We start from the raw sequence: 15,532 nt of genomic DNA on the forward strand, positions 1-15,532 counted from the left end.
AGATAACGCCTGCTATTAATAAACAAACAGAAGCAATTACTGGGAGGCAGGGGAGAGGAGAGGGATTGGATTAGGTCAGGATGAGCGCTGGTCTCACTGAAGTCTAAACTGATGAGCTGCAGCACTCCAAAGACTGCAGAGATACCAATCCCTCCTCACTGACCCCTGCAGCCCCACAGCCTGCAGCCACACAGGAAGATAAGACTCCTCCATGTGCATGTGTGTGTGTGTCCCAACACTACACTTGTCCTGTATGGCCAGTCTTATGTTATGTCCATCCCACAAAGTAATGTCATCATCATCATGTATGTGTTTTTATCTTTTATTGCTGCTGAAGCTTTTTATTTACAATATGGTTCATGGGATTTTGATGATACTTTACCCCTGAATTGATGCTTCAGATAGACATATGGCTTGATAGGCAGCATCATGGTTCACTCAGTCCATCTTCCTACTAATCTTACAAACAACCACTAATAAGCAGCCAGTCTGGTGTTGGAAATCTTTTCCATGCATGATTTACGTCTTTGATCTGTTGTATCTAAGATAAAAGATAATGGTTTCAACATGAAGCTGTGTGTCAGTCTCAGAGAGCAACAGTAGCAGGTGCTTTGCAGAGATGGTCCCATGGTACCATCAATACAACCATCTACCAGCATGTTGTGTCACTCTCAGCTGTTAGCCCATCGCACCTACCAACCAACCAACCAAACACTACAAACGCTACTAGCAGCTCTTGCCCTTGAAACCTCCTGCTCTCGCAGAACTTCTGCCTGTATGGTTCAGACAGGTGACTCAGTTCTTGTTAGATATAATCCCATGATTCCTGGTGCCTGTCTTTGGACAGACTAACTGTTATAGCTCAGTTAAGTTTGCAGGTTTAACATTTCAATTGAAATACTTGTATTTTTACTTTTTATATTTGAGGCACTAAAGTAATACAACATTCAGACAAGCTGCACTCCCGGGCCTGAAAGGTGCATAATATCAAAATCGAGGTCTGCACCCATCCAACTGACACCAAGCTGATGGTTTTAGATCTATCTCACCTTAACTGTAAATCTGAGTTCTAATGTTGCACAGTTTGAACAAAAAAAAATCTATGTGGGCATATGTGGGATTGTGCGAACATTCGTATAAGTATATTGTGTTAAGAGAGGAGTGGAGTGTGTGATTTGGGGTTTACACATTTAGCACGGGCCATTGTGTGCTTTAAGTGTGGACTTGTGTGTGTGTGTGTGTGGGAGGCCCTGACGTAATGTGCAACAAACACCACACATGAAAGATAAATGAAAGCTTGAAAGATGAATGCTTTGCAATAAGTCATTGTTTCAAGCGGCAGGAGAGCACCAGTGAAAAGCTTCTACCTCCTCCTCTTCCTTACTGTTCCTCCAGCGTGTCACTCAGTCGGGTTTCAGATTAAGTTTTAAGATGATCTAGTTAAGATTCCCTCTGTGGCATCTGGAACTCCTGTCAAAGCAGCCTGAGCACAGCAAGTCCAGCATGCAGTGGGGATGAGTGACACTCACAACCATGTCTCATTCTCCTCAGAGACTCTGAATAGTCAATAATTCATCAGGAAGATATACTCCCCTGCACGAGCTTCAGCATGGAGAGGAAACTCTCTTTCTCTTCCTACCCTCAGTTTATCGTTTCTCTCTCAATCTAGGATTCCTTCCCATTTCTCGTCCTCCCTCTGTGTCTCTTTTTTTTTTACCCCCTCTCTCTATATTGCATCACTTCAATAATTCAAAGTCATATATAAAAGTCAATGAAATTTGCCATACCTTGGGTCATTACGATGCCTGCCAGGGATTTGTGTCGTGCGTGCGCAGGACTGCAGCCGCCCACCAGCGACCGGTACTTCTCCCTCACCAAGTGGAATATCGAATCGGCAAAGTCCTGCAAAACACAATTGCACCCTTAATTTTTATGAGACACAATCTGTGGAGGCTGACCTCACAGGTTTTTATTTTGCTGTTTTTTCTAATCCGTTCAGGTAACAATGAGAGTTTTTGGGCGATTAACCCGAAGGTCCAAGGTGATTTGTTATACATCGTTTTTATGATGTTTTCAATATTAGAATACATTTTGTTGAGTAAACACTTTAGCTTCACAAAATCAAAGACATGGATATGGTTTAAGTCATGGCATACTGTCAGAAATATTACCTGCCGTGTACTACCATCAAATATTGAGTTGTGACTAAATCAAAATAGCTTAAAGCTTTGACTGTTTTGGTTATGAATCTATCTGTTATCTTTTCCCTTTACAGTCGTGATTGTTGTCTTTTGTTGAAACAATTTGCCAACACAGTGAAGCACTGACTTTCAGCCTGTTTGCTGTGCAAAGATGGACACAACAAAGAAGGAAACAGGATGGGCAAACATGTATAAGATGTTTAAAACAGTAGACAGAAATAATATATGAATCAGATTAGATTACACTGTGGAAAAACTGTTTCCTATTTAACCCTGAATTTATTGATGAACTACTGCTCACAAGTTTCCTCTGAGATGATTCGACCATGAGGTTCAACTGTCACTGTAAAAAAACGAACAAACCTGTAGAGTCTTGGTGCTCCAGTATATTTATACTGCGAAAATATCAAAACACTTAATCATCAGAGAAATGCACAGAGCTTGTATTGAGAAACTGTAACTGAAAACAAACCATCGGAACTTCCTTATTTTTGTGATGTCAAAAAAGAAACCACCCTGAGCTACGCCCATGGCACAGCCCACATGGAACCACACTACAAATTAATATCAAACAATATTGCAAAACTAATAATAGAAACACATCACTAAGTGGTCATTGTGTTACTAAACAACTACAAGAAAGACAAGTGGGGGGGAAACACTGCAAAATCATTGAATATCAGATAATATATCACTGCACAGTCCTAGTAGGGATAGAAATAGTAAAGAACACTGACTTAAGTAGATTTTTTCTGATACACCAGATTGTTTTAGTCTGAATCCAACCCTCTGTTTGGCTCATTTCAATACTGACTGACATTTGTATTGGCCTGGCATGTGTCACTCAGTAAACAACCAATCAGCAGAGGGACTTGTGCTGCTTTCAGACATGCACTGAACTCCAGAGACTCTTCTCACTTACTCCAGAGGAGGTGAATGTGTGAACACAGGTGTCAGAGTGAGAACCTCTGGATTATCTGCAGACTTTCTCTGCCTTCCTCACTAAAGGTGATTTTCAGTTCTTAAAACCTCATAGATCTTCTCATAGATATTAACACTTCAAGTCAAGCATTACCGAGTAGTAAGTATTTGTGTTTGTTATAGCTGTCCATCTCTTCAGTTGTGCCAACACCTCTCACCAGATATCCACTATCTCACACTGTTCAACAGATGCTGATGGATGACATCCGCACCCCTCCCGACCTTTAATGCTCTTTCCTCTAGTGGTAATTAAGGGCTTAGTCTCAGAGCGGCCATTATTTCAGCCGTAGAAAATAAGTGGATCACTGGGAGATGGCACAAGAGTGGCAGCAGGGTGGGTGTTTTTGGACAGATTGAGCCCCCGGTAGCTAAAAGGACATCCACAGATGCCACAGTGACAGACGCATTGAGTGTGAGAGGGAGAGAGAAAAAGAGAGAGAGAGATTAAGGGTGAAAAAAAGACACACAGAGGAGAGATCGGCTGAATTAGCGAGCATATTGCACATTAGAGCCCTCGTCAGTCTGTTGAACGCTCTCACAGTTGGGGCTGGCGGTGGAGGTGCTCACAGCTTGTGCGATGGGTGGTGTTGTGTCTGTCCATGTGTATGCATGCACACGCACATATTGTGGCTCAGACACTGGTGTCAGCCGGAAGCTTTTTTTATTTGGAGAAACGGAAATTGTGAAAAGTCCTCAGAGTTTACTCAGAGTTTCCATCATCAAGCATTAATGCAGCTAAATGTCAGCTCACCTCTGAGACGGAAGTGGCTATAAAAGGACAGGAAGTGCAGACAACTCATCCTCTGAACTTTCATATGATGGTGTTTATCTTATGCTTGAATAATCTTTGTCTATCAGCATGTTTGTTGTTGAGCCCTGAAGTGAGTCCGGCTCATGTCGCAGTGACAGGGACAGAAAGCAGTCGGATACACTCTCCACATCAGTGTCCAGGCTCAAGAGTCAATTCATGTCACGAAGACACAGCAAACGGTGACGGCTGACAAAAGGGTTGTTAGAATAAAAATGAATGATGCTATAAAATATCACAGAATAAACTTTTAAAAAGACCGATGAGATGCATTTACTGTGCGCTTTGTTACAGTCTGAACAGCTTTAACAGTTACCTTTGCCACGAGGTCGTACTTTCATTGCCGACTGCCTCTGTGTTTCTGTCTGTCTGACTTCTCTCAACCGATGTCCGTGAAATCTTGTGAATGGGTAGGCCATGACCGAAGGAGGAACCCATTAAAATTTGGAGCAGATCCAGGATTTTATCTCACTTTCTTTAAAACAGTGAACTAGGGTGTTAGCCTTGGAATGCCCTCCCCGAGCATCCCTCTAAATTACGATGAAATTATTTGCGGTATTCATAATAGTAGACCCTGACATGCATCAACAAAAAGGAAAACTCTTTCACTGTTTGGAGATGCTATAAAAGCTTTTAGCAAGGGTGTATGACTCCACCAGGATATCACACTGTCAAGCTTCTGAATTAGGGCCATAGTCAGTTCCAGGACTGTTTAATTATGGATATTCAGCCCACAGGAGTCCACTCTGTAACTTTTTAACATAAACCTTAATAAATCCAGAAATCATCATTGATCAATCGATTACACTTTATTTCTATAGCCCACATTCACAAATCACAGTTTGCCTCATAATATACAAGCCACGTATCAGTAAGTAGTATTCTGAAAGGACATGTCAGGTTCCCACATGAACATTATAAGAGGATTTTATTGATGAAATCATTCCTCCTGCTCTTACTTTTCACTCAAAATGCACATTCAGTGTTGGGGGACAAAATCCAGATCCTTGTTAGGTACTGTTTTTATTAACTTTAACTTTCAATACATATTTTCACAGAGGGACAACTGTGGATTGTGTCTCCAATCACTGAACTAGAATTACAACCTCATCAACCTTTGAAGTTGAAGTAAATATGGACACTGTCTCTCCTTTTATTCCTGAGTCCTGATGGTGGTGAATAACCTTAGATATAAAATGATAAGATAAGATCAAACTTGATGGAGAAGGATATTCCCTTGTTACAGCAGGTCAGAATGAGGTAGATGAGAAGAGATCAAAAATATATAAAATAAATATATAAAGTCAACAGAATAAAAAACAGAATATTTACATAACTACAGAAAAAAATATTTTCCCTATTGAAAAAAACAAATTTCTGTAAAGTGCAGTGGTACAGGATGATTACAACATTTTAAGCAATTCCATTTTTGAACCATATCTGAAGAAATTCCCTTAAAAGTGTATATTGGGTATAAGAGAATGGGAAGAAATAGAAAAATAGAAAACCTGCAGCTGCTCAAATGTGATCTTTTTTGTGCTTTTGTCTGATTCATATCATTTTAAATGTAATAACTCTGTCCTCTGAGGAAGTCACCCAAGCATTTCCTTTCTTTGTTTCTGAGCCCATTTCACGCCTCCATATTTTCTTCTTACTTTTATTCTAATAGACTATTAATTGATTTATCCAAACAGCAATCAACAGAACCCTATAACTGATCAATGGTTTGTGCCTTTGAAGTAAAAACCTCCTGATGAGGAAGGAGAAAAAAAGTAGCCTTGTTTTCAGATCACTCAGTCTTCCCCTCAACTGGAGCATGAGGAACAAAAATGTAAAAAAAAAAAAAAAACCCAGCCTGGTTCTTTGTACCTGAAAGTGACATCCAATTAATTCTAACAGAATCCTGCTGGGCTTGGCAGCGTCAGCTGGTGTCGGTCACAGTCTCAACCCGGAGTCAAGTCCTCCATCCCTCCTAAAGGCCTTTTCATTGATGACATTACCGAGGTGAGGGAAGGGGCCAGCTCAGAAAGGCCTGGAGAGCAAAGGTGGAATAGACCCTGGCAAACAGCCTAGCTTTTGGTCCCTCCCTCCTCCATCCTGCCTCCTCCTCCTCTCCTTTTGTTCCCTCTCCTCCTTCACCTCTCTGTCCGTTCATATTTGCTCCTTTTCTCTTATCATCTTTTAAAATCTGACTCCAGACGCTTGTTGCCTTTGATTCTTTCTCCTTCCCTTTAACTACCCAGCCTCCTCTTCATCTTCCTCCTCCTCCTCTCTTGTCACGTTTCTGTCTCATGCTGGTCCGTGGTACAGGGCAGTGATGTGCCAGGACGAACAGTGAGTCAGAGCCTGTTATTTCCTCCTCCTGTCAGATGCAGTGAGCAAACCACATAATCTACATCAGCTGACCACCTGGCAAATTAGGCCGTGATTTTCAATGTAAAACTCTCGCTGCATTCCTCCTCATTTTTCCTCAACATACAGCGCAGCATCATCCCTCTGTGGAGGAGTAGAGTGCCACCTTTCAGTGTGGGCCTAATGTGGCAGAAAAATGGGGCCAAGGATCTCGCTCCCTCCTTCAGACAGAACATCAGTGCCGCACAGCGAGGGGAGGTGCCGGCGTGAGGCTGGCTGGCTTCCTCCTGGAAGAGCATCAAGGTTAACGCTACTCCACAGCAGCTGCATCTGGGAATTTGGTCCCCAAAACTGGTTTGAAGTAACTGATGTATAGCTGCAGTTGGAATACGTCTCAGGTAGGATGTGGCTCTTGTGTAACTCACCCCACCTGCCGTCGTTCCTGCATTAGTTCTGACCAATTTACTAAGCAATTCCTGTGGGCCTCCTCAGGGTAGAGAAAGCAGCAGCAGTTATTTTGTAAATGCTGCAGCTGCAGAAGGTGACGTTTATCGCAGCAACACCCCAATCAGCCTGGATGTAGAAGCAGAGAGCAACATTAAAACTGATCCACTGGCCTTTGACCCCCATTAACACCTGATGGCTATTAGGTGTGGATGCAGCGAGCAGGCTTCGAGACAGACAGACACTTGAATGTGCCACAAAATGATGTAAATGCATATGCATCCATAATCTGTCTCAATGTCTGTGAACAGGGTCCATCATCTGTCAGTGATAATGGCAGCTACAGGTACACTTACATCAGCTGTTCTCAGGGAAAAGCAGATCCAACAAGTGAGATACATCTCATTTGTATAAATGGCGGAGGTGAGAAAGTGGGTATGATGATGTAAAACTTGTCTAACTTCTGATCCATAAATGTGATTCGTCTTTGTCTTGGTGTTATTTGGTGTGTGAGCTGTAACTGAGCTTCTGTTTTCTCTTTTTCTGAAAATGTTGGCAGTAATCAAGCAGCTTCAGGTGTTTGTCATTGTAATGGGCTGGGGATCCATCCAACATGTACCCAATCTATTGCAATCCTTACAGCGGTATAGATAATGGATGATGTGTCAATGGGACTTATCTGCTTTTACCAAAATGATGAATGAAGAATCAGATGCAAATTCACTACCAGCTACAAAAACTAAGGTTAAGAGGAAAGACAAGGCAATTTAATTTATAAAGCCCCTTTCATGCACACAGGTAGATTCAAGGAAGGTAATATCAGCCAAATTTGTGACTGGGATATTTAAAAATACAACACACACACACACACACACCTCGTCATCATGTCATTGAGTGTGGGAAAGATTGGGCTAGCAGAGCTTCCCATAAGCATTGGCTCAGATTGTGACTGGGGTCTTTATTTGGCTCAACTGCAGAAGGTAAAAGGAAGGCTTGTATTTGAAGAAGGAAAGTAAACACACACACACACACACACACACACACACACACACACACACACACACACACACACACACACACACACACACACACAGTGAACCAGGTGAAGTGACGATAACTCAAGTTGATGAAAACAATGCTTGTTATGGTCAGTACAATAAACTATAAAAAACAGGGGCGGGGGACACACCCTAACTTTTCAACTGGCTGCTGCTGGAAAACCAAAACAAGAAGCTGAAAGACAGAGCTGAGAGGAGCTGCTGCAGAGTTTAAGGAGCTTGTGTATCCATAGTCTTGACATTCATGAATATTCAGTTAAAAGACAAAAACACACGATGAGAGTACAAAGCTTTGGGTATGTTGTTAGGTTCTGGTTGTAAAAAAAATGTTTTTGAGAAACTGCGAGAGCAGAAAACAACGATAAGAATCTTCATCACATTGCAGGCCTATTTTTTATCTTTCCATCCATCCATGCACCGCTCCCTCGCTACCTCGTCTTCCCTCCACTGCCTTTACCCGACTGCTTGTGCACGTGTACAGTTTGGCATCTCCCTCCAAGGTAACGCAGAATGTCACCAACAATCCTCCCGCTGCCTTTTCTCTTGCATCGATATTGTGCATGAAACACAAAATGTCATCAGGGAAATTTTCTCTGCTGCTGCCTGACCTAGAAGTATGTGCATGCAGGCAGGCAGAGGTGATGGTACGAGTGTGAACGTGTGTGTGTGTTTGTTGTGACAGAAAAAAAAAAAGCCCAATTGTATAATTTATCGTTTTGGCGCCAAAGCCCCAAAGGGAAACGATGACTCCAGATTTATCACTGGTTGTATTTTAAGGATTTCTATAATGTTCTTCACATGCTGCCACACATCGTACCTCAGTTAACCTGGAGAAACATGGAGAGTTAAACTGAGGCAGCTGCATGTTCACATGTCGCTCCTTGATGAAAATCACTGCTCGTGTTGGGAGTGGATGAGAGCTGGATTTTAACCCACCCTCAGGAAAAAACACACACACGCGCACACACATGCACGCTTCGACCCACCACCCTCACCACCTTATCACCCGCCTGCAGAGCTGCCCAGGCAGCATAAAACGGGGTCATGTCTTATATTTCTTTATAGAGGTATTTAACAATTCATTCTCCCGAGTTTTAATAGTGTCTGCCTTCTGCCTAGATATCTTTCCCCCTTCACCACCGCCGCCACCATCACTAGCCCACCCATCCTTCTCCCCAGCCCTCGCCCTCCACCAAGCATGAGGCTTTTGAAAATAGATATCTATTCATGTGGTGGAGGCGTTGCCTTTAGGGGCTTTTTAGATTCTAAAAAATGCTAGACACCTCACAGCGAGACAGACTTCCCTCTTGTTTGTTCCCGTATGACACGTAGCATCACTCCTAAAATATTTTGCTCCTATTCTTGCTGTCCTCTAGATCGGTTACCACAAGAGAACAGAAAAAAGAAAGAAACAAATATATATGTCAGTGCTGTTTTTCAGCGTTTGATCTGTTGTGTCGCCTTTACTGACAGCAAAAGATGCTGCTGTGTCACGTGATCACAACAAAGTGTCAGCCAGAGAAGTTGAATTGTGCACAAATTTGGAGAGCACTGTGAAACCCTCCAGCTCCTTGCCTCGAACTACATTCAACCTTTGCTCGTGTGATGGCCAGATGGCCCTGCAGCCTGTGGAACAGATTCCTCTCAGTGTGTGTGTGTGTGTGTGTGTGTGTGTATCAAATTCTTTTGCCTGAACAGCGGGGCTTTGCCAGTCAGATCAGGTGGCTGGGCTGCACCATACGGCTGTCGTCATCATAAGAAGGATGAAAGAGGTTTTTTCCCTTTCAAACCACATGCTTGATGTTGGCGAGCGAGAACAAAGCCACATGAAGGAGTGGCAGCGAGGGCGCGAGTGGCAGAGATTGTGCAATTGATCTGTCTTCACCACAGCTCGCGCCACCAACTCTCCCCGGTGCGGGTGAGAGTGGAAGGAGACGGGAGGCCGCGCCACAGGTTTCCGACAGCAAAGCAGAGCTCAAGCAGGGAATCCTCGTTAGGCTTGAAAAGGTGGGAACCGAGATGATAAGCCTGGAACACGTGGTGAGGATCAGAGTCAAGGATGAGCCACCACAATGGATGACAGGCTCATCCAAAAAGCAAGGACACCACTTCCTAGTGATGATGCTAAAAATAGAAGCAGATCATTATTTCTTTCTCATTCTCCACTTGGGGCAACAATCAATCCCTGTGGCCCAGTTCTTCTGCAAGGAAACATCCAATCTGTGCAGAAAGATACACGATAAAAAGGCCCCAGCTTGGAAAAAACTATTCCATTTGTAGCCATGAGGCTGGTCAGCTGGTTCACACTGTAGAGATATTCATTGTTCCCTTCAGAGAGAGACATGACAATAAAATTGAGATAGATTGTCATGAAATTTGGTTCAAACCTTCATGTCCCCCTCAGTCTGAATTGTTATCTTTGCTGGTGACTCTCATCATCAGGTCAAAATATGTGCAAAAGAAATACCTGCAGAAACTTTCTCATCAGTCCATAGACTGTGTAGAAAGATGTCAAATGCCCCATGGTGGCTGGCTGCAGTATAGGTCGAAAACCTTCTCCATGTTGGCAGATGGGACATGGAAAAAGTGAATCCAGGAATGATCCAGAAAGATAATTTATCAAAAATCAGGCAAAGTTAGTGGACTGATATTTACGAATGTTTGCAATTTGGAACAGATCCAAACAGAAATCCAGGTCTACTGAATTCAAATGGTATTTATTGATAATAGGTATGTGCTAAATACAGTAAAAACGGGGAGTGAAATGCCATGATTGACAAGTGAGACTGACTCACAATTGGTCAAGCACGAGCATTGACAGGACCTCACACCCCCCTGCGCAGAGTTGTTGTTATTGATATCTTGTTTGACTTATTGGCTTGGATTTCCAGATAGTACAAGGAAGTGGAGATGCTTCGTCCATCTTTATCCGCCTCGGCTGTAAGCTGTGTTAGCACTAACTATCTATTGTCAGCATGCTAAACTGCCAGGGTGACTAATGACTATAGGATGAACATGATAAACATCACACTGGGTACGTATCCCCATGTTGGCCTGCTGATGGTTAAAGAAGCCAACTTAAATACCCACATGTTAGACTCCTATCAGAAAAACCATGTAGAAATAACTGCAGCTGGCTGTCAGCTTGTCACTGTCACACTTTCAGACAAAAAAAAAAAAAAAACACTGCCACGAGAAAAAAGTGGTGACAGACAGATGTTTTATCTGTGCAGAGAACATATGTTTTAGAGCACGCCCAGTAATTCACGGAAAACATCAAACTCAAATGAATCTGCAACACCCAAACTTTGGTCACAGCTTACTTCATATGCCTGCTGATTGGTTACATCTGCTCAAAGCCACTAATGCTCTTAAGCCTAAATCCAAACATTAATTTGGGAAATGAGACCCCAACATTCAAGCCAAAACGAGCTGAAGCCACTGATTCATAACCACCAACCGCAGATGTTAAGCGCGACTGACTCTAAAACTCATTATCAGTCTAAATTCTCTTCATCTGATCAAACAAGCTCAGCCAGTTTCGACAACATCGACGCTATCACGGCCTGGCCCATCTGTGGCGCCATGTTTGGTGCTGTTGTCACCTGGAAACCGTCCTCTCCAGTTCCCCTCTGAATGACTTTTCTCTGCCTCAAGAGGATGGCAGTATCGTGCACTGTTTATTCCACTGATTGAGGTTTTAAAAGCAGACATTCGCCACAGGGGCAAATGTTAATCTGCAGTGTCAGATATGAGACACACTCACAGGTGAGATCAGGGATGAAAGTGTCCTCGTCGACATGTAGAAGAGTTACGATTTTTCAATTCATTCATGTTTGACCTCATTACTTCACATTCAACACAATTTAATTATAAAAAAACAGAGTGTCCTACGGAGTTTTAGCTGCATTTCCACTGAGAGAAAGTAAAGTCCGCATTTGATTCCAGCTGCATGCCCTCCCCACTATTTGTTTGTGTTAGTTAAAGGTAAAGAACAGTTGACCAATGATGTACAAACACAATCTGCATAAATTCAGGATGATAAAACTAATTAAAGTATGGGAGATGAATACAGTGTTTCTGATTTGTTATGGTTCTCCTTAATGTTTAATAGAAGTTTCATCGCTATTGGCCTTTCTACTGGGAACCTTGTTTAGCTCAGATGCTAAATAACTAAGATAAAGCTCGCCTCCATCTTATTAACTGTTTCTGTTTTTCATAGTATGATTAGGTTTGATTTAAATATCAACCAACTAATGTCCGATAGACTGATGGGACTCACCCTATTGAAAAAGTATTGGAACATGGATTATTGCATTGGAAAGATTGCATGAAGTAATGTTCCGATTCAATTTTCATGAACACAAATCATAAAAAAAGAGTCAAATATTGTGTTCATTGATAATTGTTACATTTATGTTTCTAATAATCAATTTTAAAGGTAGGGCTGATAATTTGGTTCAGAAGCACTTTTTATCTTTGTTGAAATCCTCTTTGGTTGGACAGAGGGAGTCTGTGGTGCAAGACATGCAGCAAAGGGCCGCAGACCAGGTGAGCTATACGCCACCCCCCACATTACACGTTTTTATTCGATTAAACCATGCAATGGTTACTGTAATTAGAAATGCAATTATGTTGCATTTTTCATGCAGTGTGAAGTGTTTTTATCTTAAGATTTGAAATCCTAATGCTTCACACACCAGCATCTCTTGCATTTGTTGAGTTCTGTGATTTAAAATATTACTTTACAACACATTTGCTTTACTAAGCAGTTTGCATTTAAGACTAGAATAACACCCTCCACATTCTTTCTTTAAAATATGCACAAGGCAGAGGTGAAAGAGAAAAAGAGGGGAAAAAAAAGGTTCAGTTCAACAACGTCTGAGTCGTTTCGGTATAAATCCCCTCTGATTAACCTCCACGGCGGAGATAAAAGCAGCGATATGCCTGAAACGACTTAATAATGTCAGGCACGGTGTAAAACACACACCAGCGGCTTTATACATTATGCACCAAAGGCCAGCAGAGGGACTCCTGCGAAAAGATAATATGACCTACCACCAAGAGAGAAGAGGGAGAGAGAGGAAGAGGAGAAGGAGGAGGAGGAGGGGGCGAGAGCAGGCACTCAGAGGCCACAAGGAAAAGAGATGGGGCAAAATGAGAGGGTCAGCGATGAGGATTTAACAAGAGTCTATCATCCACAGTACGTAGCTGACTAAGAGAGGGTGGAGGAGGAGGCCACTCCAAAGGCCCCTGAAGGCTGTTCAAACAACTTCCATTAATCTGCCTGTGATTCAGCAGACAGACCGACTGAGGGATCCAACTGTGCTGTGTCATTCAGGAGGGAAATATTTATACAGACATCGCACACTGTAGTCAGGAATAATTTAAGATCGTGGCATTGAACGGCTGCGGGTGACGTTTATTAGCCACTTCTGCACTCGCTGACGAGCCCTCGTGAACGGCACTAAACACTCAACACTGATAGACACTGGAGAATTTCCTTCTGTTTGCCTTGTCGACTTGATCACTGACATGATTTAGCACTGGCACTAAAACCAAGCTGTCAATGCTGAAGATTTCTGTGGAAGCTCTTAGTATTTCTTGCCAAAATAGTGTTCCAGTTTCCTGGGAAAATGCCTGCAGGAGTGTGTGTGTTTCTGTGTGTGTTGTCATTCTAAACAGTATCATGCACTGCAACATAGACACCTTCTCCAGACCTCATTAATGCCATCACTGAGGTGTTGTTGTATTATTTCACAGTTGTATATCCACAGCTGTCAGCTCACAGACAGGAGGTGTGGTGAGATAACCTGAGACACACTTTCTGGCTCCGTCTCACACCAGATGTCACACTAAACTACTGCACATACATGCTACATGCCGCACTTTCACACAAATGTCTATAATTACACAAGCTTTCATGCGTCCCGATTCTTAACAAAATATGTTTCCAACTCATCCGTAAAGTTTTAATAAGGTGTCCAATATTTTATCACATATGTTCAGCTATCGTTCATTTTCAAGTGATCAAGTGAGCTATGACTTGCCAACTCTGTCTTCCACTGTGGAGTAAGGAGCCTTCCAATAGACCATAATACATTTAGGTTCTGTAATACAGGATTCTAGAATTTCTTTTGGTAGCAATAATCAACTTTCAAATTCATCAGAGTGATTTCCAAGCTTGATTAAATGATTTGTTTCCTCCTAAAAGGACGTACGTTCACAACAAGATCAAACTATAGGACCCCTTCTGTGTCTTGCATCTCAAACATCAATATGACATTTCTGAAGTCACAGCATGCAGCCATACTGGAATACAATATATTCTCTCTATGACTGCATCTTGAATAGTGAATTTAAATAAACTTTTAAACGATTACGACTGTGACAGAAGAGATCAATGAGTCTCACCAGTACAAATATTACTGAACTTAATCCAGGAGGAAATGTCACTGCTGTTTTCCTGTTTGTTGCCGACAAGTGGTTCGTTAAACACCTGCAGCCGTCACACAGCAGCAGGATACATAAGTGACAGTGTGCAACTTACACATAGCAGCACCGACTTCATTTATTATTTAAATGTTGACAGGATCAATCAGGAAGGTAATCTATGTGCAGTGTTTTTCAACACATTAGTCAAGTGAGCTGTTACACGTGCTGTAGATTCCAAGTTGGTACAGTGAAACCTATCATGTGTGACGGAGAGGCTGTTTTCAGGATGAGGATGAGACACACCGGCTCCATCAGAGCTGTCGGGATATGTTTTTTGTTTTCAGCAGATGATTGGCAGTGTATTTCTTCCACCCTTGAGTTAACTCACTTTTAAAAGCAATTACCGTTCTATTTAAACTAATGAACAGGAGAAATATATAACCTAATTTGTGTCATCAATCATTTGCCTCTGTGGTTTAAATCAAACTTAAAATATGGTGAGAAATCCCAAGAAATTACAATATATTCCTGAGTAGTGATGATGGGGATTCCCTCAGCAGTTAGTGGAATAATGTAAAGAACAGTTATCAGTATCACAGGATACTGTGATTAAATTTAAATCTCACTGGTTACTTGTTATTGTTGGTTGAGGTATTTTATTACTGTAGCTGCTTTCAGACATGCACTGAACTCCTGAGAGCCTCCGAAATTTCTCTGGAGAGAAAGAGCCTCTGAACTTATGTTGACTGTCCCCGGTTGACCGCCGAGTAAAAACTCTGCAGAAAGTCAAAAGTGAGCAGAAGATGTCAAAAGAGCAGCAAGCAATGTGGATTTGTTATGTTTAGTAAAACATGCTGGAAGAGGCAGAAGGCGCTGACAGCAGGAGACTTGATAGAGCTCTGGTCATGACACCAACTAACTGCAGCCACCGTCACCAAATTGTGTGTGTTTAACAAACTGATATTTTCTCTCGACTCTCAGGTATTTGTGTCTGGACTCAACATAACAAGTTCTGAGCCTGTTTCCTCCGCTCTGATAGAAACTCTCACTGAGCTGAAATGAGCAGCGTTGAGCAGGATATTCTAAAATGACTCTTTGCACAGACTTTGCACATTTGATTTGCTTATTTAAGGTTGTGTTCATTCAAACCTGCTTTACGGTACGTTGTCATGGTGATAAAAGCTTCTTAAGCATTCTAACTTTCATGTTAATGTTGCACATTTGATATGGTGTTGGTTGGTGTCTCTTCTCAA

The 15,532-nt window shown here is 42.1% G+C and overlaps 1 protein-coding gene across 1 annotated transcript in view; it reads right to left on the reverse strand.

The window, feature by feature from the left end:
* The window catches only part of adarb2 (adenosine deaminase RNA specific B2 (inactive)), a 221,803-nt gene that overhangs the window by 29,736 nt on the left and 176,535 nt on the right, over positions 1 to 15,532 (reverse strand). Inside the window, exon 5 of the mRNA XM_069513099.1 lies at positions 1,788 to 1,902. Within this exon, the coding sequence (XP_069369200.1) occupies positions 1,788 to 1,902 (115 nt within the window). The remainder of the gene's footprint in view (positions 1 to 1,787; positions 1,903 to 15,532) is intronic.

The sequence above is a fragment of the Paralichthys olivaceus genome, chromosome 17 (genome assembly GCF_024713975.1).
Source record: "Paralichthys olivaceus isolate ysfri-2021 chromosome 17, ASM2471397v2, whole genome shotgun sequence".
Lineage (NCBI taxonomy): Eukaryota > Metazoa > Chordata > Actinopteri > Pleuronectiformes > Paralichthyidae > Paralichthys > Paralichthys olivaceus.